A 24,608-nucleotide genomic window follows, 5' to 3' on the forward strand; every position below is an offset into this window, starting at 1 on the left:
TTTGGGGTTTTACACAACAATTACTTTATTTATTGTCTTGGAAAAGAGTATGTATCTTGGAATGAGTTATGTATCTACATTTACTTAAATCATTCACTCATATATATTATAAATTCATAAGACTAATTATGTGAGTGCATCTCAAAATTAGGTGTATACCTATTTAATATATATAAATCTTAATTATTAAGTGTATGAAGAATGAAAGGTCATTTTGTACCTATAAATAGAACCTTCATGCATTAGCACTACACGTCACTCTCTTCACATCATTCTTATCATGTCATACTTATTTCAAATCTAGAGAATTTGACAAACAAAGAAAAATGTTTTTTTTTTTTTTGTAAAGCTTTGGACTCTTCCATTTGTGTAGAATTGGAGAGAGTCATACGATTCAAATCAAGCTATTGTATCCTAGGGGAGACAAGTTTCGAAGAGTTCTGCTGTACTAGTTCAGGGGTTAAGCCAAAAAAGCTGCATAGGGGTTGAATCTCCTTAAAGAAGTGAGATATTCCTGCATCCGCCTATTTGTGAATCGTGATTATATTTGTATTTTTATTTGTGTTTAAATTTCATTATTTTTATTTTTTAAAATTTCCAAACACCATGCTTTTACCCCAAATAAAATGTTAGTATTAAATAGGCCATGAATAAAGAATACATTTTAAAAACACAAGCATATGAAAGTATATGAAAAATCATTTGATGCCAATTACTCACATGACTTTTAAATCTGTTTTTGTAATTACGTGATGCTTTAGCGCGCGCTTGAGGGCCGCCAATACTTTCACCTTCGCAAGTTGCATGTGCAAAGGCACGTGCGGTAAGAAAATACCTTTTAAAAAAATTTAAATTTTTACCAAGAGTAAAAGTGCATACTTAAAAGTTGCTAATTCATATTAATTAGCTATTTTAAACTGAATGAAATATCACTTCTATATACCCCCAAATGCATAATAATCATGATTCACCTTATAATGTAATTAAGAATGAACGACAGCAAATGACTTTTATGTGACTTAAAATTAATAAAAAAAAATGATATAATTATGTTTATAACCTTAGGGCGGCTCATTAGTAAACTTAAAATTTGTTAATTAGCCTTGCAATTCAAGTTTTAAGGTTATGACTTTCCAATCAAAATTAAATCTTCGTATTCAAGTCGAGAAGGATAGCGAGGAACACTCTTTATCCTAATAAATTATTCAAATGTTTAAAAGATATTATACAACATTGTATATATATATATATATATATATATATATATATATATTTAAAATTCAAAGACTAGCAAGATAATTTTAAATTTTTTTTTATCTTTTAAATGAGAATTCTAGTTATTAAAATTTGAGACCTGATACACCCAAAATTAGTAAATATTCTAATGAGGGGATACGGTTACAAAAATACCATTGATACCTCACATAACTGCACTTGAGTTATTCGTAACCTCCCGATACAGTTACAAAACCACTATTGATATTCTATATAACCGTCCTTAAGTTATCTACAACCCCCTAAACATAATAACACACTTATAAATACTAAGTTGAAGCAGGGTGTGCATCTATCACTATAAAAAGGGGATCCTAGGAGGAGGTAAGCATCTCATGCTCACTCACTTTTCACTTATTATTGTAATTTGAACCTCCTATTCCCATCAGAGTAATCCCCAGAGTACACCCGAGTCCTTTAAGTCATTCTTATTTGATTCCTTTCAAGTGTTCATGGTCAAAAGACGGTTTAACAAAAGTCATATATATATTATCAAACTCAACCAGTGAACCTTCAATAAATAAATAAAGAAATAAATAAAGTTGAATTTTGATTGATGACCTAAATTTGTCGTGGAGCAACCTATAGTAGCCTGCACTTACTGCATGAGCCTATCCATATTTATATAGCTAGATTCCTTTTGACATTAGTGAGCAATATGGATTCCCTACAGTCTTATCCAAAACAGTTCATTTTTTTTTTCACTAAAAAATAGAATTTATTTTGGTTTTTAGTTTAGAGGCTAAGTTAAAGAGTGAATTTGATCCCTTTTATTGTCATTTTCTTTTTAAAAGTAAAAATTAAATTTAACTTATTTGATAAGTATATATTTTTTTTGTTTTAACTCTTTTAGAAAGCTTTTAAAAATTATAAATTTAAACTTTTTAGAAGTTTTTTCATAATATCATTTTATCAGTATATTATGAACTGAATGGCACATGGGGCAGGCACAAGTTATGAAGTCATAACTCTTTAATAAAGACATGATATACATTATGAGCCCGTGATTATTATGGGTTCACGTGGTGAGAGAAGAGGGTATAACACAAGTAGGGTCTCTGCCGACTCTCGATAAGTCTCTACCTCATGGACATGTGATGTTAAGCATTTCTCTTACAAAAATAACTTGAAATTATGTTGGACAAAAACTTATATGTCTGGGATTTAATAGAATACTGTCACGAAATTTATGTAAGATTGCACTACTTATTCGGAGCAACTTTATTGAATGAAAACACTTGACAATAAGATAGGGCAATGTTTGGCAATGAGTAAAGACTGGATCAAGAGTTGAATAATTTCAGTAAAATGAAAAAGTGGATAGCAACATAAAAGTTAATTTTTTTTGTTTTTATTCTTGCGTACCAAACAAGTGTCTAAACATTAGATATTCTTTTAAAATGAACTATTGAAAAATCTTATATTTAAGAATAAAATAGTTATTTTATGATGATATATAATATCTTTGTTATATGAAAGTAAGAATAATATGCAATAAATATTTATATGTTTATCACTATTAATAGTATATAACAAATTAAATTTATACCATAAAGTTTTCAAGCATCATAACTAAAGAGTTACTTTAATAGCATGCCATAATAAAATATAAAGACACTTCTTTTAATATTAAAGTATTGAATTATCATATGAAAACATTAATAGTATCATAATGTTATACCGTATCTATTGTCGTTAATTATAATAATACATGATAATATATATTATAAGGTAAATACAAAATTCTATAGTTATATAGTTTATCACATAATTCATTATCAAAACGGTCAAAGTTCTTATTTATTAACTAGTTTTAGCCCCCCCAAAGTAAGGGTACAAATATTTAAATTTGTTACATTGAATTATGAGTCAAATAGAATGTATAGTCAAGTCATGATAATTTCTCGGGCTTTAAACTTGAGAGTTATACATTAAAAGTCTTAACTCAAACTTCGAGAGAAATTAGAAAGAGATATAGGAACTTTAGGGTGCTCGACAGTTACTATATGATACCTGCCCAATAAGAGATCTTATAGAATTATCAATGATCTTTAGGTAGGGCTTTCTATAAGTTGGTTGTGAGCAATTTGGATTCGATTGAGTTGAGTTGTATTGGGTTAGTTCGGGTTGAATGGTTTTACGAACAATTCTAAATCTATGTTCGGGAAAGGCATTGAATTAAAAGTTTGAAATTTTTTTTAAATTCATACAGATTCAAATTCAAAATTAAAAATACATGCTTCTAAATGTAGCAGAATAATTCAGTTCAATTGGGTAATTTTGAGAAGGATCCATGTTTGATCTTTAGGGCTCCACCATATTAGAAGACAATGTCAATATTAATCAATTCTCAAAATGACATCATTTTCAACTGATTGGGGGAACACAGGCTGTCACTTGGACCGTCTTGGCTTCCACAATTAATATCAAAATGACAATTACGTTGCTGTCCACCTAGTAAAAACACCATGGTAGGGTTAAAGGAGGATAGGTTAATGAAATCTAGGGGTAGATTCGCTTCGAAATTATTAAATAATAATAATAATAATAATAATAATAATTTTATATTTGAAAAGATTTTTAAATTTAAAGTTAAACTAAATTTAAATAAGATGTAATATAAAATTATATATATATTTATTCAAATTCACACATTGAGGTTCGAAATTCATACTCCTGAACACTACCTAAAGAAATAAAAAGTACATATAAATAAATTCACATTTTTATATTTATGTTCATTTGAAAATATGAATTTTGAGCTCTTGATTTGATTTTATATAAACTTTAACAAAATGAAAGTATAAAATTATATTGAGCAAATTTAAATTAAAACCTTAAAATTCATGCTATCAAATATTAAATTAATTATTAAAAATATTATATATATATATATATATATATATAGTAAATAGTGAATAAAATTTTATTTTATTTTATTTTTTATAAAATTTTTAATTATAGTAAAATAATATTTTTATTATTATTAACATTTGATAAAAAAAAAAATCAACCAAAAACCTCATTAAGGTATCATACAAAAATGCTCACCTTCCTAGAAGGTTTAGCAAAAAGACAGACATCTCCTGAGATTTCAAAAATATTAAACCTATTATAAGATTTCTAAAATGTCAAAAATCTCCTCTAATATTTATCAAAAAAACACACACCTCTCCCAAAAAAAAACACTAATCCTTTTACAAATTACAACAGGATATTTGTGTCTTTTTAATAAATCTTAAGGAAAGTCTCCAAAAATTTTAAAACCTAAAAATAAGTCTCTGAAATTTTTAAAACTTCAAGGAATGTCATAGTCTGTTTACCAAAATCCTAAAGAAGATTAGTATCTTTTACCCTAAAAAATATGTATAATAGCATTTTAATTAAAGAAGATACAACGGAGAGAAGGCGAATTTGGTTTAATTAATTAATTTACTATTCAACGAAAACCAAGTAAAAGACTGAAATCAAAATTAACAAATAAAAAAAATTTAGAAATTTGAGGTTAGCGAGATTAAAGTCAATATATTTAAGTATGTTTTAAAGAAGATTTTAAAAAATGAAAAAAAAAAAAATAGTAGGATTTGATGACGTTCGAATCAAAGTTTAGAATTATTTACGAGACGACTGAGTAAAAATTTATTAAATAAATACTATAAGGAATAAAAAAAAAAATGTAAGATGAACATTGAAAAAACACTTCAATACCTACATACAAAAATATAAAAAAGAACAAAAGATATTCAAAGCCATTTCTACCCTTAAATCAGCTTACAAATCATCTAATGAAACTTCAAGAATAATTAAACAACGATTATAGTTAAAAACTAGAGTCTTTAAAAATCAATTTGAATCCACACCCAAGAGATTAAACTACAAAAGCTATAAATTTATCTTATGATACAGTGAAAACAAATTAGAAAACAAAAATAATAAGAGAAAGAGTACTTCACACAAAGACCAATTTGGTTGAATGTATCAAAATGTTGACATAACTTGTTTATAAACGATCCAAACTAAAGTTCTTTTGTGTATATTGTTTGTAAATGATATCATGATGATGTTAATGGAGTAAAAAAATTAATGTTAAAATTATAAATAAAGTCATGAAACTAAGACAAACTTAAGACAATTAGAAATAAAACAAGGCTCTAGAACTAAGAGAATTCTAGATAACTAGAAATAAAACAAAGTATGATCTCAATTAAGAAGGATATTAGACAAATATTATATTTGATGGTCAAGAATTCTCTCCTTGTGTTTGGAGAGACTAGGATTTGAAATTGATTGTCCAAACCCATCTAAATTCAAATTCAAGATCTGAAATTCATGCTCACAATCACTGCCGCATAAGCAAATTTCGAAATCTCACAATTATACATATCATGTGAGCTGAGAGAAAAAATTAAAGAGGTGACTGGTAGAATTAAAGCAAGTTTGGGTAAATCAAAAAGTGTTTCAAATATGTTTGGACACATCAAAACAAGTCAGATAAATATAGAGGTGTTCCAAGTGGTGACCATTAAACAGCTAAAGCAAGTTCAGAATGTCAATAAATAGTAAATACCATACCAAAAAGTGAAAATTGCAAGGATGAGAATGGTCAAATAATCACATCCATAGGAAATTATGTGTAGCATCTAAAAAATATAACAAGGGCAATTAAGATGGTTTGAATGCTTACAAGTTAAAATGTAAGACAAGTGAGGCACCAAATGAATTGTTAATGATAATAAGATGGAGAAAAACAAAACAGACTTAAAATAAGTTGCAGTAGAAATATAACATCAGAAACTAGATTAGAGCACTCACCAAAAAAGAACAGCCAAAGTAGCTAGTCCAACACTCCAACCACAAACTATGTAACAAAAGTTGCAAAAACACCTAGCTGACCATTCTTACCAATCTTCCAAAAAGCATCCATGAGCTGCCTAACTTAGTTTGGACTTCGTCCATATGCTTTCTCAATTAAGAATCACTTTGTTCTTTCTGTTTTTTACAACCAGATGAATGTATGAATCATTATGTTAATTCCTTCCCGTCCAGTTGAGAAAACAAAGGAAAGAATGAAAAAAAAAAAAACGAGGGGTGGTGATCAGAAAATCTTCTGAACGAAAGAGTAGCTCAACAAAAAGATAATGATGCAACGATACATGGACTGGGAAGGCTGATGAACAAATAAATAAGTATTTAATAAGCCAAAGGAAAACAGTACACTATATATATAGAGGGGAAAATTCCCCAGAAGTCTGAAACATAAAGAAAGTAAAGAGATACATATATATTTTCCTACCAACCCCCACAATTTCGACCTAGAAATGAAAAAGATAACATTGGGGGACAGGAGAGCTTCACATAAAAAGCTAGATTTACATGTAAGGCCAGAGAGAGAATTCTAATAACCCTATCAGAGAATGAGCAAGTCCAACAAGTCAGAAGGCCATAGGAAGTAGATATACTAGCAGAAGTGATCTGACAGACAAACTACACCAGGTCAAAAGAAGCTGTGTCGAGGCAGATGAGGATCGAGAGGGAGCCCTACCAGCAAGGGCAGGAGCAACTGCATGCCCCTGGGGGCTGCTCTGCTGCTCGTTAGTTGGTAATGGATTGGGCGGTCTGACAACTGGGGATGGAGTCAGGGGCATTTGTTTAATATTGCCAAGATCTGTACCTGCACATGCGAGTATCTATGAGCTCCACAATGTTGAACTACTAAAAACAAATCAAATAAAGATAAAGTATGGGCTTTGTCTCCCTAATAAGTCCCAAAGTGCAACCCTTCTTCTAGCAATGCAAACATTTCTCCATCTTTCAACAATAACTGACAAAAATATTTGCTTATTTTGTCCAGTTACTCTCCGTAAATTTGAAGAAAACAAAAGAACAAAACGAGTTGAAACCAACAAGTTAATGGTGTAATTTCTGGAAATGAAATATCTATTCCTCAAATGTGCAATTAGTCGTAAGGCACTCCTGAACTATAGTTGGAAAATTTAGAATGCTTACAATTGGAAGATGACCAACCCAACTTCAAATTCTCTCTATCAAAGACCATCTGATATCCTGTCATGAAGTTCTCTGTAACAGCAGTTGTGAGGTTACATATTAAACAGAAAAGATGACCAAATCCACTGAGAAACATTCTGCACACTTACGTGCAATTGTTCCAATATCTCCATCTGCTGGCTGTAGGGCCAAACAAAATCCAACAATTCCCTGCACCACAATAATCACCTTGTTAGATATTATCTGTACTTGCAATTTCATTACAGTTTCAATCAATTGCTCCGCAGCTCACAGATGTCATACATAAAACTGAACTGTTTCATACTCCAGAGACTACAAGGTAATGGTCAATCGCTATTCAAATCAACACTAAAATAAAATTCACTACTGAAAAAGAAGTGAACCAAAGGAGTTCGAAATCAAATTGTCCCTGGCACCAACATAGTAATATATAGTACATAAACGTTGCAGCATCTAAAAGCAGTTTGCATCTTAATTATCATCTTATACAGTTATGCCCAAGGCAGACAATATGTTCATGCATCCAACAAGCAGTAGATCATTGAACATTAGACAATTTCAGCACACTCAACAGCTAGAAACTAATTCATGACAGGATGCAATCAATGAGTACGAGCAAGCTCATTCAATTTAGTTTAAAATTTTAAAGTCCCACTGCTAAATTCAATTAAGAATTAAATAAGAATTTCAAATTTATATTCTGCAGCTGGAACAAGAACTAAAAACATACTAATTTAATTCAGTTTTAGCATAACTCTTCTTCTGCTTTAGGATCTTTGCAAGTTAAAATTCCATACTAGACACGAAAGCTCCCTAGAATGAACTTTACAAAGTTGGGTGAAGGAAAAGGACTTGTAGGTAGATAAAAAAATTAAGGGGAAAACAAAAGCATTTTATGGTAACTTTTATGAAGTATGAGAAACCACTGTAGGAGTCAACTCTAGTCAAGTATCATGAAAGAAGATTCTCAACTCGATCCATCAATTAATGAAGTATTATAAAGTCCTCTCACATACAATGGTTCTCTATACTAGGATTTTCTTTAACATGTTATTAAGTTTGTCAAAATTTTGAAATTATTACACTAATTTGTTTAGACGAACTCGCCTAGCGACTCTTAAGGTTTGGTTTGATGTTTTTTGGTCGTTGATTTGTACACTGATTTGTTCAAGGGAAAAATAAGAAGGTAACCAAGATAAACAGGTCAAGATATGTCAAGGGTCTCATTATTACTACCAGTTACTTAAATCAAACCATCACACTACCCCAAAAAAATCCCTGGGCACCCAACAAAGAAAAGAAAAAAGGAAAAAACTCACACATGAACCTATTCTGTAGATTTGATTTGTTTTTCTCTTTAAAAGATTCCATATTAATCCATAAGTTGAAACACAATGTTCTGTTCTAATCTATAATTCATTAGCTAGCAAAATTGAGGTCTCTGCAACTCCAAAAATTAAATATATATCATTTCTCTCATATACTAACTCAACTTGGACCCCTTCTCCACCAAACTATAAAAAAATTAAAAAAAATTAAAAAATATAATAAAAAACCCTTGTACTATGATTCATATTTTCATACTGCAGGCTAGATGCATATTGTTCATGCTTCTTTGATATTCAGGTTACCTTTGATTGTAAAGAGAGGTCCAACTCCATAAAATGTCAATATATCAATGTTTTTGACTTTTTATTTAATCTTCACAAGTTCATGAATCTATTTCTCCCATTTATTCAAAGTTTCATCTATCGTCCTTCCTCCCTTGATATTAGATCAGTGATTCTTTGAAATGTGGCCTACAACTTTAAGAACTTCCAACAACTATATCCCAGTTTTTAGCCTCAATAACCAATTTAACCTCTTTTTATTGAAAAATAACTGCTTTTACATTTATTTGCATTCCCATAAAGAGTGGGGAAAATCTTAATTACACACCATGAGGCAAATCAATATGATTGATCACAGAAGCATAAAAAGGCAATATCAATGTAATATAATATAGATTATGAGAGGATACATGGAAGACTAAGAAAATATTATAAGAGCAAATTTGAATAGACATATTGGAAGGAATAATAAAAGTTATGAGCATGGTTTTAAATAAAAGCTGCGACCGTTACGTGATGGTTTTTTGGGTTACCGATACCATTACACACCGTGAAATCGATGGGAAGAAAAATCACAGTCGTAGCGGCTGTTACGGACCGTGACCGTTACGTAAAGGCCACTACGGCTGTTACGTAACCGCTACAAGACTGTTACACCAAAAAAATATTTTATTTTTTACTTTTTCTTCTCACTTTTTCCCTCTCTTTCATAAATCATTCTCAATATACCTAGTGGCAAGAGGGGGAAAAGATTATAATGAGGATGACAATGATACAAAATTTACTATTTCTTTAAATACTAACAATAGATGCATTAATTAACAATTTGAAAATACTAACTTTAAGGAAAATATTTTATTTTGATAATATTAGTAATGTGATATTTATGTTCTATATTTTTCAACTTCAACCTTCTTTCTTTTCTAACTATTTTATATTTGTATTATTCGTATGTCTTATGTGTCTAATAGATTAATGGAGTGTATAATGTATTTTGTCTTATTAATTAATTTAGCACACATAAGAATTTATCACAGATAAGAACAATGAGAAGTATAAATACGCACACACATATAATTTTTCTATTAATGGTGGTTTAAAACAAATGTAAACTTGTTGCCCTTACCAAATAACTTAGTTACACAAACTAAAGGATCCAAAATACACTAAAACTCTTTATAAGAAGGGCTAAAAGATTAAAACATGCAAATCCGCTAATATGCACAAGGTTGTGCGTGCTTCAAAAAAATTTACGGCCGTTACACCCGCTTGTCGTTATGTAACATCCGCTACTCTTGCTTCCCGTTACACCCGTTACCGTTACGTTACGCTACCCGCTACCGCGATTTAAATCCATGGTTATGAGAGAATACATGGATGACATGGATATGGAGATAAAGATAAGTTTGGGGATATGATCTTAGATTTTGCTATGTCATATGATTTTATTACAATGAATACTTGCTTTAAGAAAAGAGAACACCTAATAAACTTCAAAAGTGGACAAAATAAAAGTTTAATAGAATTTTTCTTAAATAGAAGGGTAGATCGTTTATTATGTAAGGATTATAAAGTTATTTCAAGTGAAAGCTTAACTACACAACACAGAACTTTATTGTTAGATATACGAAATAAAAAATAGAAGAGAAAGGATTATATAAATCAGTGCAAGAGAACTACATGGTGGAACCTAAAGGGAGAAATATAATAAAATTTAAAGATAAAATGATCAAAAATGGTGATTGGACAATAAAGGATGGTGCAGACAAACACTCTTTGGAGTAGGATAGCTAACTCCATTAAAAGATAGCAAAATAAATTTTAGGTGAATCAAGAGGAAGATTCTTGAATAACAAAGAAAGTTGGTGGTCGTATCAAGATGTCCAAAAAGTTGGAAAGACAAAAAAAAATTAGTATAAAACATAGTAAAATGTAAAAACATAAAAAACTTTGAAAAGTAAAGAGGCAAGAAAAGATGAAAAAAAGGTCGTTAATGAAGCTAAACATAGATCATTGAATAATTTATATGCTAAATTAGATACAAAAGAAGGAAAAAGAAACATATTTAAACTTGCTAGAGTTAGAGAAAGAAAGAGCAAGGATTTAAGTAATGTAAAATGTATAAAAAGTGAGAATGATATTGTTTTGATTAAAGACGAAAACATGAAAGAAAGATGGAAAATTACTTTAGTAAGTTATTTAATGAGAACCAAGTAGAAATCTTAAACTTAGAAGTGCCAAATGAGGAAAAGGTTAAAAATATGATATTTATTTGCAAAATTTGAGTTATGAAGTTAAGTTTGCATTAAAAAAGATGAAAAATGGAAATGTTATAGGACCGAATAACATCCAATTGAAGTTTGGAAATATCTAGGTGATAATGGAATTATATGGTTAACTAATTTATTTAACAAAATTATAAAAACTAAGAAAATGTGCGATAAATGGTGGAAAAGCACTTTAATATCTATATATAAAAATAACGGAGATATTTAAATTTGTAATAACCATTGTGAAATTAAACTTGTGAGTCATACAATGGAACTGTGGGAAATGATAGTTGAACAAAGATCAAGGTTGGAAACAAAAGCTTCAGAAAATCTATTTGGTTTTATGCCTACGAGATCTACTACAAAAGCTATATATCTTTTATGAAGATTAATGGAAAAGTTTAGGAAAAAGAAGAGAAACTTGCATATGGTATTTATTGACTTAGAGGAAGCGTATGATAGGGTACCCACGAAAGTTCTATGTTGGGTTTTAGGGAAAAAAAAAATGTGTACGTAGTATGTCATAAAGGATATGTACGATGGAATAATAACTAGCATTAGGACTACAAGTGGAGAGACTAGGGAATTTCTAATCATAATAGGAGTACATCAAGAATCTTAGTTGAGTCCTTATCTTGTTACTCTAGTGAGGTATAAACTTACTAAGAGTATCCAAAATGAGATTCCATGATGTATGTTGTTTGCACATAATATTGTCTTGATTGATGAAACTAGGGGTGGAGTAAATCTAAGTTAGGATTATGGAGAGAAACTTTAGAATTTAAAAGCTTTAGAATTTAGAGGTTTTAAGATAAGTAGAAATAAGACAAAATATATGAAATGTAATTTCAATCACAATAAGAGGAATATTAGAGACACGGTTAAACTTGATGATGAAGAAATCAATAGCACTAGTAAATTTCAATATCTTGGATCTATTATGCAAGCTGAAGGAGAAATGAAAAAGATATAATGCAAAGAGTTAAAGCAGATTGGATAAAATGAAAAAGTTCTTCAAGCGTGTTGTGTAATCGTGGTAAGTTCTATAGGATGATTGTAAGGCCAACTATGCTATACGGATAAAAATGTTGGCCGACTAAGAAACAATATATCCAAAAAGTAAAACTTTCCAAGATGAGAATGCTAAGATGGATGAGTGGTATAACATTAAAAGATAAATTAAGGAATGAACATATTCGCGGTAAGTTAACCATAACTCCTGTAGAATATAAGGGAGGGACGGCTTAGATGATTTTGCACACCTGTAACGTAGGCCAAATAGTGCATCAATAAAGAAAAGTGAGTTAGTTACTGTGAGGGATAGTAGAAAGGGTAAGCATAGACCTAAAATAACTTGAAATCGATAGTAAGGATTTAATAGCCCTGAATTTGTGGCAAAAAATTGCCCATGATTACATAAATTGGCGGAAAAGGATTCATGTAGCCGACCCCACCTAGTGGGACTTAGGCTTGGTTGTTGTTCTTGTTGTAGTGTACCCATGCAACCCCTCAAAAAATAGTCTCGACGTATTGGTTCAACAGTTAAAAGGTGCATTAAGGCCCTTGTCAAGGCAAGGTTTAGGGAGGGTCGTATGTATGCAACCCATGTTACCAAAAAACAATAACATCCAAGCAAACCGTGGGTGATACAAACATTCCGAAACATGGTACATTTTCGTTCTGAAACACTAAATCTAATGATCCAAAGCATAGTTTTAAAACCCAAACCAGTGAGCAACCCGGTGAAGCTATCTGGTCAGTTCAACCAATTGGACTGGTGGTTGAACCGGTGATTTTTATATATATATATATGTGTGTGTGTGTGTGTGTGTGTGTGTGTGTGTGTGTGTGTGTATAATAAGAATGTCTATATTGATAATTATTATCATCATTAAAAGTTAAATAAATAAATATTAAATAATAATGTGAAGAGAGCATTGTTATTTCGAATTTATTTAAAAGAGTAAATTTTTTTGATTGATCAATAAAATATTAAATGTAATATAGAGTTCTATTTACTTTAAATTTAATTACAGCATAGTTTTGGATCAAGAATTTATTTTGAAGAAAACAAAAGTAGAAAATTCATCTTTAGGAATATTTTTACATTAAAAGTAAAAATTTAATTAAGAAAAAATAAATGTTAATATTCAATACTGTACAAAATCAAAGTTTTGTTAATTAATTTGTTATATCTATTGTTATTTTTTTCACTTTGCATAACCAAGTATAAAAATTTTAAACTCCTTTATATTTAATTTTACTTTTCTTAATATTTTAAAGTTTCAAACAAAAACTTAAAGATAAAAAATTAAAAATTTTGATGAATTTAATAGTTTAGATGTGTATATTACATGTATATAAATTTACTGTGGTCATTTAATTGCAAAATAAATCAGTTCACGTGGTATGGGCTCTTTCATGTCAAGTATGAGGTCCTGAGTTCAAACCCAGAGGCTGCAAAATGCAGCAATTTCCTTTTTTTTAATGAAAACCCAATCAAACCAAGTTGACTCGCCGGGTCTTGCCAAGTTGGACCGAGTCACCTGAGTTTGATCAGGTTGACACCGGTTCACTCAAAATCTGGCTCAAGCCTCCTGTCCGGACCGATAACTTGGCCGGTTCCGATTCAAGTCAACACTGGCTGGTCTGGTCCAGTTCTTAAAACTATGATCCAAAGTTTTAGTTTAATATTTTTCACATAACTTATGTTTTTACCAGTCAAAGTGGAAAATGATCGCATCCTAATCCTATTTTTCAGTCATTATTAATCTATTTTTCTCAAAGGAAGAGAATCTCTTTACATTTTGAAAAAAAAAACTTCAACATAATCCCACGAGTGCCATTACATCTTTTTCACTTATATATCTAATATATAAGTATACCCCTAACGTTCCACATTTTAGAGCATGTGCTGTACCACAACCTGTTCCCATTCCATGAAGGAAACATTCCACATTCTAGGTAACATAGATGCAGCCTTAGCCAGTTAGCCGCACATTCAAAAAAGCTAGTTCTGCAATTTGAACTCATGACACCCAAGTCACAATCACGCAAGCAGGTAACCCTAACAATGCATCAAGGCCAACCCTCAAATAGTCAAAATCCCATTAATGACGTCAATTTAGATTTCATTCTAAAAACACTTCACCCAGATTTTGATTTCTGATATGCAAGTGCAAATCAGCTGTTTTCATAATTCATGCGATGAAAACAAAAGGAAAGTAAAAAACATGAACACAGTCAGCTGATTAAACCAAATTCAACAAGAAAACAAAACAAAGCATGACATATATTGTTATAAATTGTTTTAGCACTTGAAAATTCATATAAAAAATATCAAAAGTTTTGAGTACCACCTGCTCATCAGAGATCAGAAAAACAGGGTTACGGACCACAAAACTGTTGTTCAACCCAAACATGAACATCACGGATGGAATCTTAAGTGAATCCTGTGAACTAAACAACAAATTTACCAGAAAGTTACCATATATAACACCATTATGAACAAGCACAGCCTGCCAAAGCTCTCTTCATTTCATGCAAATTTACCTGGAACTATAGCAGTACTCCCAAGGAAATCCTTCAAAGCTAGAACTCACTGCATTCACTTGGCTATCAAACTATCATCATAGGCAATCACATTAGAAATATTCATATTGAATTTCTCATAGAGCTAAACAGAAAGAAAATACCTCCTTAGCAACTCTTTCATAGACATAATCTGGAAGAGCTGTAAATGACGTCCCACTGTCCACAAGAGCTTTAAAGCTTGTTTTCTCAAGGCAAGATCTCCCAATACAACATGAATCCACTCCAACAATGTAGGTCATACTGAAAAAAAAAATACACTTAAGTTAATCAGCTAAAATACAGAGGAAGAAAATTACACGAGAACAAGGCCCACCAAGAAGTGAATATCTGTGCTCTGAGATTTGTGCATACAGGCACACCCCAACCCTCACACACACAAACGGACACAGAAAGAAACAATTAGAAAGTGAATAGCCGGGTAGTACTATTTTCCATCCAAAGGCAGGAACGGGGTTGATTGCTGGGTAGCTAATCCTTGATCCCCAAAGAAAATTCTCCCAGAAAAGTCCTCATTAAAACACAATGAGAAAGAGTCCCGAACCAATCCCTGTTTAGCAAGAAAATTTGGAACTGAAATTTGTCCAAGCCCTAAACCCATTAGACCATCAGGAGCAGCACTGTCCGAGTAAAAACTACCACTCTGCCTCCTGCCACATCTATAACAAGAAGATAGATAACAGAAGTAAGTCTAAATTTATTCAATTACTAAAAGATATTGCTAATAAGTTTTTTCAAGAATCTAATGCAACAGCAGAATATACCCTATAACGACTGAAGCCTGCACAGAAGTGTTTGATACATCATCACCCCCTGATGCAAGATGTAGTATGTCCTCAACCAGCTGTCCAGAACTCGATGTATTTTCAGAGTAGTAGTTAACAATATAAGGACAGGGCTGCTTTGAAGTTTTGCAATTTGGACCCAAATCACATAACTGATGGCTGCAAGATAAGTTCTTGCTCGTGCTTGAGCCAGAAGGACTGTACTCATTTAGATCTCTATCCTGCACAATAGATGCCCCAAAATACGTGGGAGCACCTGCCAATCAATCATTGGAAATAAGTGCTAAACCTGTTAGCATGTCTTAGCAGAGACTTTGCTACTCCATTGTAACAATTGCTGGCATTCTTAAATATTTTATTCTGCCAAGTATACATATGCATAGACAACTGACAAGGCCCACAATCTTAATGGCTAAAGATTCCTCGCAGAAGTTAAAATGCAACTGTCAAAATAATTGGCCCTCTGAAATACAAAAGCTGTCTGAATCAAAGCCACTCAATGAGAAGTCTTAAAGATCACCTCCAGGAATAATGCACAGCCGAGGTCAACCAAGGCTCATGTTTGGAGGTACAAAGGAATCATGAGTCATATAAATAACACCTTCAAACAAAGTTACATTTGAGAAATGTGCCTCTTCATAACCCAAATAATTAAAAATAAAAATACAAAAAAAAAAAAGAAGAAGGGCTCTCTTCGAAAATAAATTAACTATATGAGAAATTCTACAAACAATTGCTTCATGCAAGCTCCTTGTATGCTCTCTATGACTGGGCTCAAACATAATATGAGGCAATAAAAATATTTTATTTAAAACTTTAATGATATTTAATAATATTCCCAATTTTTTTCTATTTTATTTATTTTTGGCACACTATATTTTATTTTATTATGATATTATATTTTAAAGAAAATTATGAAATTTAAAAATTTTCAGATACTCAAGCTTAAGAATTGCTCAAATGTCATATCATTAGAGGATAAAAAAAATCTTATAAAATTAAGACATAAATCAAATGATGGGGATGTTGAAATAATTGGAGAATTCCTTAAATACAATAGTTTAAAACTCAACTGCTCTCTTAATGGCAAGATTTATCCTGAGTAGGAATGCATATCAAGTAGCAATGTCTAAAGATGTGGATACTGTCTATCAAATGAGAATTTAAGAAGTGCAGTAAATAGGAGAATGCAGCAATGAGTTGAAAACCAAAATGTTAGTTTTAAAAAGAAAAAGAAAACATGGGCGTCAATAAGTTGGAGCAGAATGGCCTACCAGACTATGATAGTTACTTGCAGATAGGGGAGCACATTGTATACAATCACACGGCAGCCAAAGTAGGTCACTCCCAGAATCCAGAGCAACAAGAAAAGAAACTTTTGGTGTCCCTATATCTATCCAGGTGTAATACAACCTGTAACATTGGAAACAGAGATTTCAATTTCTAGAACAAAGAAGCATAGTTTCTATAGCGATTTATTTGAGATTCATACACAAAATAAGAATTAGGAAGACTGATGCATAATGATTGAAGGACTACAAGCTTGCCCTAATTTCTTAGAACTTCCATCACTGCCTAGTTGTTGAACAAGTAACAAATTTCAATTCACTGTTTTCCAAAAGAAATAAATAAATGATCGATTGTGACAGTGAGAGGATTGTGATATTAAGAGAACTCAATAACAAAGTGACCAGGCAGTTTATGCATGCCTGAATGACATCCACGGAGTCTCTATTTTCTGCCATAATATCAATATCTAAAAAAGAAAGTTGTAGCTGTCAAGGAGGGTGAAGAATTTTAGGCTGATTAGTCTAGCGACCAGTGTGTTCCCAAGGTTTTAACTAAGGTTCTGCCAAGAAGACTAAGGATGTGTGGGGGATGATGGCCCATGCTTTTGTTACAGATAGACAAATCTTAGATGCAATTATGGAAGCTAATGAGGTTGCTGGGGATGTAAGGAGGGGTGAGAACTAAGAAGGATGTTGTTTTTAAATTGTACAAAGAAAAGAACCTATTCTATGGTAAATTGGGGTTTCCTTTATAAGGTGATGCAAAAGAAGGCATTTGGGACTGGCAAAAATAGATGAGATGGTGCCTTTACTAATATGTCGATGATTGTTGATGGTCAGCCTAGGGGTTAATTTAGGGTTTCTCAGCATTAAGACAAGGGGGTCCATTCTCTCATTTTCTGTTTATTTTTGGTGGTTGATGGCTTGAGTAGGATGGTAATCATGCTCAGGACCTAGGGTGCGAAGGGCCTTTGGATTAGGAAGGAGGGGTGGAGGTGTCATCTTTAGATGATACTACGTTTTTCCTAGAGAATAGTGTTGAGAATTCTGCAAGGTCCTTATTTTATTAAGAATTTTTTAGAAGATTCTGGGTTGAAGATAAATTTATCCAACAGCTGTTTGGCAGATATTAATATTAAGTAGTAGGAGCTGATATTAATATTAAGTAGTAAGAGCTAGAGGGTTTTTCTAGCTGGTTGTGACTTTTGGCTTGGTCTTTATCGCATCTTGTTCTTTTTTTAGGGGGTAATCCTTTGCCAGTTGCTTTTTGGGATCCTATGGTTGAGAGAGTGGGGAGGAGATTAGAATGTTGGAGAAGGGCTTAACTGTCATTTGTTCCACGGGGTTAGAGGGTGTTCACTCTTATTAGTGCGTTCCTTTCTAATATTGCCATTTTTTTTTTTTTATCCCTTTTTATAGTTCCAGCTACAGTGCCCAGATGCCTGGACCTTGGAGAAAATTATGAGAGATTTCTAGTGGTATAGTTTTGAAGAAGATAAGAGCGATAACCTTGTTAGTTGGGATGTGATTAGGAGACCTAAATCTTAGGGGGCTAGGGCTTGGCGATGTGGTCTCCAAAACAGATGGTTATGGAGGTTCCCTCTAGAGTCTAATTCCTTATGGCATTGGATTATTAAGAACAAGTACGGAATTCGTTGGAATAGTGAGATACTAAAGGGAGAGGCAACATTACCCATGCAAGCCCCTAGAAGTTTGTTACCCAAATAGTTTGTCTTTTCTCTCCTCTTACTCTCTTAAAGTGGGTAATGGAAATAGATTTCGGATATGGAAGGATACTTGGGTGGGAGAGGCTTCATTGGAGCTGCCGGTGCTACAATTGTTTAGACTACGTACAGTTCATAATAAACCGATTTCAGCCTTTTTTTGTTTTAGAAGGGTGGTTCTCTTTCTTGGGATTTCCATTTCTTTAGAATTCTAAACGAACAAGAGGTAAATGAGATTACTTCTTAATGGATGTTCTAAATTGTTTTATTCCTGCTTCAAGAGGGCTTTAGATCGCGGACTTAGGGGTCTTTCTCTTCAAAGTCTTTCCTTAATCATTTTATATAATCTTCAAATCCAAGTCCCTTTCATTTGAATAAATCTGATTGGCAAACAAATGTCCCTTAAAGATCCAGGCCTTCATCAGGACGTGTGTTCTGAACAGGACTAATACAAATGACTAGCAACACTTAAGGCTGTTAGCCCAGACGTTTGTATGCTGTGCCATGAGGGAAACGAGACTAACATTCATCTTTTTCTTCATTGCCGGGTGGAAAGGTATCCCTCAATACCTCTTGCAGCCTCTCACTGCATCCCTCAAAACCTCTCAACGGTCCCTTAGGACCTTAGAAAGAATCTCTTAAAGACTACTAACTAGACTAATATATCTAATTGTCCTCAGGGATAAAGGCTAAAACGGTAAGAGGTCACAATATTTTCCACCATTCCATTAGGATGAAACTCCTCAAAACACCTCAAGATGTTCTCTCCAAATTCTCTTGAAAAAAACAAAAAGGAAAAATATTCCACAGTAAAACCATCAGGACCAGGAGCTTTCTCCCTATTCATCTCAAACACTTTTTTTTTTTTTTTTTAATTTCTTCAACTTCAAAAGGCCTCTCAAGCCCTAAGTTTGTCTTGATGGGGCTCCAATCAAAACTGTCCACCATCAATATGTCCCGAAACTCCTTAGCATACAAATGCTAGTAAAGGTCCATGATATTAGCCCTAACTAAGAAAGCCTCCTCGCCAGATTCCTAGTATAATTCCAACCCCTTGATAAAACCTTTCCTCCCACTCCCACAAGCCACCCTATGGGGAATCCTTGAACCACTTCGCTCTCAATTTCTAGTACCAACTTGAATTTCTTGCAGCTGGTCAACTCTCGAGATCAGTTGAAGGGGTTTGCCGCAATGGGGGCAAGTGCAATGAATGCAAGACAGAGCTGCTGCAGGCTTTGACAAGGCCACAGGGATTACAGCAGGGGCTGAGGTCCTCAAAACCTCCAAATTCAAGGAGGGGAACAAAGTTCTGTGTTGCAATCAGGCCTTGGGCTACCAAAATGAGGGTGGAAGCAGGCATCAGCCCAGTTCAACTGCAACATCAGAGATTTTGTGCCACACCTTCGAATCGAAACCCTCCGGGAAGACCACATGCCTCCAACCTCCACTGTTAGTTTCCATAAGGCAGATAAATCTACGATGCTTGTTCGACTTCAGGATTAAGAGGGCTTTCTCCTTGTTCCTCATTCTACAAAACCACAAAGTCAAGGGGGTGACTCTTCTTGAGCTCCAGAAATCTTCCCATGCTCGAAGGAACCAAGGAAGCTCCTCAATCTCCCAAAAAAATAAACTTGCGACGACCATCACAATGTTCTGTGAGCCTCAAGATGTTAGTCTTCTCCCATTCTATAGCCAAGTTGATGGTTTTCCTCTCAATCCACACCAAATGCTTTTTTTTTGCCATGGACAAAGGCAGGAGTCACAGTCACAGAGAGCAGAAAAAGAAGCAGTGAAGAGAAAGGGGTAGAAAGGGAGAGTTTAATGTTATCAGGAAGAAGAGAAGGTGAGGGCAGGGGAAGAAAGAGGTGAGGAAGAAGATTGAGAGATTCTCTGGATTAGGTAAGGCTGCAAAGAAGTAGCTTCCATCATTGCAAAGTTGGGAGGGGGTGTTGACAAGGAGAGACGACAAGGAGAGACATCGCGACCTAACTCTACGATAGTAGGACATCTTGTCCTCCCATCATTGTATCTGGCTTGTTTCTTTAATAAAAACATTTTTCTTATCCAAAAAAGAAGGACCAAACCATGCTAAGGAAACAACTCTATCCCAAACCAAAACAGGAGTGATCTTATCCAAAAATATTCTCTCATTCCTATTAATCAAGAACTCCCAAATAATGGTGGGCCCTATAAACCTCCAGAAAATCATTTTCTTACTTCTCCCCATCCCACAAAAATCTATCCTCATAGAACCTTCCACATGTGGACAAAGCCAAACCTCACTAATAACACCAAATAGGCCACCTCAATCTAGCAATGAAAAAGAAGAAAGGTGCATATTATCCCCAGAGTGAAGTACACAAAATACACACCTGAACTAAAAACCTTTTAAGGTCTCCTCACCCACAACAGATGATTGGTACTAATTCAATTAATAACCAAATTCCAAGCAAAGGCTTTAATTTGAAGGATCTTTTGCTTGCCAAATAATTATATCCCAAATTCCAAAGGAAAAGCATAAGAGGAGGCCTTCAACAAATGCTCTGGAAAGCTTTTTATAAGAAATGACTAGATTATCCCCTTTTCCACATTCTCACATCTAACATGGAATGAGGAGTAAAAGAAGCAAGAATCTCCGCTAAACAGCCAAGCTCCTCATGGTTATACCACATATCAAGCAAAGTGGTTGACCTCATTGTTGTACCTATACCAACGCCTGCCACATTGAGGTAAATATGCACTCTACCTGCTTAATACTATGTTTTTTTTCCTAATAGTTTTTTTATGGGAATCTATTTCTTGCATAATTCTTAATGATAGGGAAGTGGAGGCAAGGTTGTTAGAATCAGGATTCTAAGTGGGATCGTTGGAGGGCTCTGCGGAATCAAATCATAGAATCGGATTGAGAATCGTCAGATTCTACTTTCAATGTAAAATAAATATTAAAAAATTATATATGTGGAAATTTAGGGCAAGTCTTAAGACTAAAAACTTGGCTAGTAACTTATTAAATATAAGAAGTTAAAAATAAAATAAAAAGTTCAAACAATAAACAGAAGAAAAAGAAGCAGAGGGAGAAAAGGAAAAGAAGAAGGAGAAAAACAGTGCTCACTATTGAATCTTTTCAAGAAGCAAAAATTTGTTTCAAAGCATACCTACAAGTGGGTAGCTAGGTATGCTATTTTGGAACATGTTACGCTTTCAAGCACTTGATTAGTATGCGACAGTCGTGCACTTTAAAGCACTTCCTACCTTCATAATAAATTAATTTACAAATTTTTAGATGGCAACATTGACTATTAGGTCAAAGAAGTGATTGAGCTTTTATTGAAACTATCCATGGAGCATATGTGTGGTTTTTAGGGAGATTATTAGGGAGTCACAAGGAAATTGGGGAGTTGTGAGTCATTTTTCAAAGAATATAAATTTACTAGCTATTCATTAGCTGATAATTTTCTATAAAAAAAATTTAAACTCATAGAAGAGACGCCAATAAAGGAAGAAGATGTAGGTTGAAAACTGCCTCCTCTTTCCTTGATTAATAGTATGGATAAGTCAACCAACACATTGTGGGTTGTGGGGGAGTCTCCACAACCATTTAATTACCAAGGAAAAGTTTCATGGTTTTTTGAATCTTTTTCTCCTCAAAGGACCAAAACTATGCAATTAATGATGTATGTAATGAAAGTCTAGAATCCCATATTGGTTGGGAATTAACGAAAACACTTGCACAAGCAAGGTTCACTCCACTCACGCGAGGCACCCTTTAAGGGCAAAACCATGAGGCCCACAAACCAAAGCAAACAATACATGGCGTGAACCACGAGACAACTTTTGGCATCAATAATTGACTTCTTCCATGTGAAGTGTGAACTTAAACTAAATTGTACACATACACCACTTAAACTAAACCGCAGACACACACCAACTCTCCCTTCATTGGGGGCTATGTTTATGTATGGAACAAGAATCTGAAATCTCATGTTGGTTTCAAGAGAAATCCTACCTTATAAACTCATGTGGGGCATCTTTTAGAGCAATGTGAGACCCACAAGTTGAAGCATATAATAATACCTTATGTGAGCCGCAAGACAACTTTCAGCATCAAAAATAACATAACACAACAGTTGATATTACTTTCACATCCAAGAACCGTGAGTATTTCCCATACCAAGCAAATTTTAAAAAGGTTAAATATACTTTCTGTCCCAACTATTTGCTCTAGGTTTCTCAAAATTTTCTGTTCTAAATTTTCAATATAAGACAATTTGTCACTCAAAGAGTCACGAAAGTAATGCAAATGACATGTAATGGGTCATGCCGTGGACCATGTTCGCATAACTTAAGCTAAATAAGTGCTCTAAGCTGTATACATACCACGTCAAACTAAATTTCTTCACCAAACTCTCATCAAATTGGATGAAAACCATATATAGTAGCATCCATAAACTGGTTTAGATCAAGTGAGGTGGACATAATAGCACCACATCACATACCTGCATGTGCACAATCACTCATTCTGTGCCAGCATGTTAATTTTGTGACACAAGTAATGAGTTGCCTTAAATTGTAACTACTTAGTAACCAAATGGATCTCATTGAATATTTTTTTTATATAAAATGAAAACGCAATTAAGTTATTTCATTGGAAATCAACCATTTTCCCTCGTCTTCAAAGGACTCCCAGTGAATCGGCCACTTTCCCAGTAGATAAACGTCCTTTCTTTCAGCATTTTGTTAGAAAACAATTTTAACATCATACCACGTTTTTTTTTTTTTTTTCTTTTAAATTATTTCAGAAGATCTTGGTAAAAAATTTTTATTATTTCAGAAGATCTCTGTAAAATTTTCTTTCAATTTTTTTTCAGTAAAAATTTTCCTTAAATTTATAACTAAGCGGTTTCGTTTACATAAATCAAAATTTTAAACTTTTCATAATAGTCTAAATTTCTTGTACTAAAAATTTTCGCTGAATTAATTTATAACGTAGAGGCTTCGCTTATATAAGTAGGTTCACAAGGTCAAACTGCAACCCAGAGTAAAGGTAACACAACAGGAAAACAACAACAAAAAAAAGGAATTTTCATGAGCTCACATTCCAATAATAAGAATAGTAAGCAGTAATGACGACACTAAGAAATAGTCTCAAGCAATTCAACTGACCAATCAAGTTCGTCTCCAAACGACACCGTCTTACTGCCCTCGGACGGGAAAATCAACTGGTACTGTGAGCCGAGCTTCATCTTCTGCCTGTGCAGATCGCTGCTCGCCAGCATCTGGAGATACTCCACGCTCCCTCGCTCCGGCCAGTGCCGCGGCTCTCCTAGCCTCGAAATTCTCAGCGCCTTCACCTCGTCCGAGAATCTGTGAATGAGCCTCAAAGAGAACATCCCCGCCACGCAACTCCTCACACTCACAAAAACCGCCAGCATTGAAAGAAAAATCATAGATCGAGTCGCCATGGCGACTCGAACCCCCCCCCCCCCCTCCGAACCGCAGACCGGCACAATCGAGAGCTCAGACCAGAAAAATCTACGACTCTACCAACACTCAGCAAGCATCCAAAAATGGATCTATAGCTCCCAAACAGAGAGAGAGAGAGAGAGAGAGAGAGAGGAAATGGGTAACGAGGGCAGTGGCGCACACTGAAAAGAGAGGGGAGGTGGGGATGTTTGCAGGCGGAGGGTGAGGAAGACGACGAAGGCGTTGGTGACAAGGCGAAAGAGGGGCGGGGAGCGCAGTGCGCACCATGCGTATCGTAATGTGGAGCCGAATAAATTAACGGATACATAATTACAAACTTAATGATTAGCTTTAATGAGGACCGTACATGTGTGCAAAGGCCGCTAGGAGGCGCCACGTATGTGGACCCACTGTGTACGTGTCGCAGAGAGAACGCTCATTGATTGGCCAGGGGAGACGTCTCGTCTCCCACGTGGGTCCATGCTCCACTTTTTTGTCTCTAACTTGCTTTTCTTCGGCTTTCGGGTGTAATTACAACGGTGAAAATTCTTTTTTTTACCCAAGGTTAAAATTT

The 24,608-nt window shown here is 33.7% G+C and overlaps 1 protein-coding gene across 2 annotated transcripts; it reads right to left on the reverse strand.

Annotated features, from left to right (window-relative positions):
• Positions 1–6,464: 6,464 nt before the first annotated feature.
• LOC131159810 (aspartic proteinase-like protein 1) lies at positions 6,465–24,329 on the reverse strand. Of its 2 annotated transcripts, none has more exons than XM_058114984.1 (10): positions 23,735–24,329; positions 16,833–16,971; positions 15,538–15,779; positions 15,202–15,432; positions 14,878–15,016; positions 14,735–14,805; positions 14,542–14,641; positions 7,431–7,491; positions 7,282–7,353; positions 6,465–6,946 (listed from the first exon to the last, which is right to left on the reverse strand). In XM_058114984.1, exons 1-10 carry the CDS (start codon positions 24,031–24,033, stop codon positions 6,708–6,710), a joined length of 1,593 nt encoding a protein of 530 aa, XP_057970967.1. In that variant the 5' UTR covers positions 24,034–24,329; the 3' UTR covers positions 6,465–6,707. The 2 variants fall into 2 exon arrangements, with proteins under 2 accessions (XP_057970967.1, XP_057970966.1); XM_058114983.1 differs by having other exon boundaries at positions 14,539–14,641.
• Positions 24,330–24,608: the final 279 nt, after the last annotated feature.

This window comes from Malania oleifera, chromosome 7 (genome assembly GCF_029873635.1).
Source record: "Malania oleifera isolate guangnan ecotype guangnan chromosome 7, ASM2987363v1, whole genome shotgun sequence".
Lineage (NCBI taxonomy): Eukaryota > Viridiplantae > Streptophyta > Magnoliopsida > Santalales > Ximeniaceae > Malania > Malania oleifera.

Coding starts and splice junctions, on each gene's coding strand:
- LOC131159810 (XM_058114983.1), bottom strand. CDS start 24,033: ATGGCGACTCGATCTATGATTTTTCTTTCAATGCTGGCGGTTTTTGTG. Junction 16,972..23,734: donor TTTGGAGACGAACTTGATTG/GTCAGTTGAATT, acceptor CCAATGTTACAG/GTTGTATTACACCTGGATAG. Junction 15,780..16,832: donor CAAGTAACTATCATAGTCTG/GTAGGCCATTCT, acceptor TCTATTGTGCAG/GATAGAGATCTAAATGAGTA.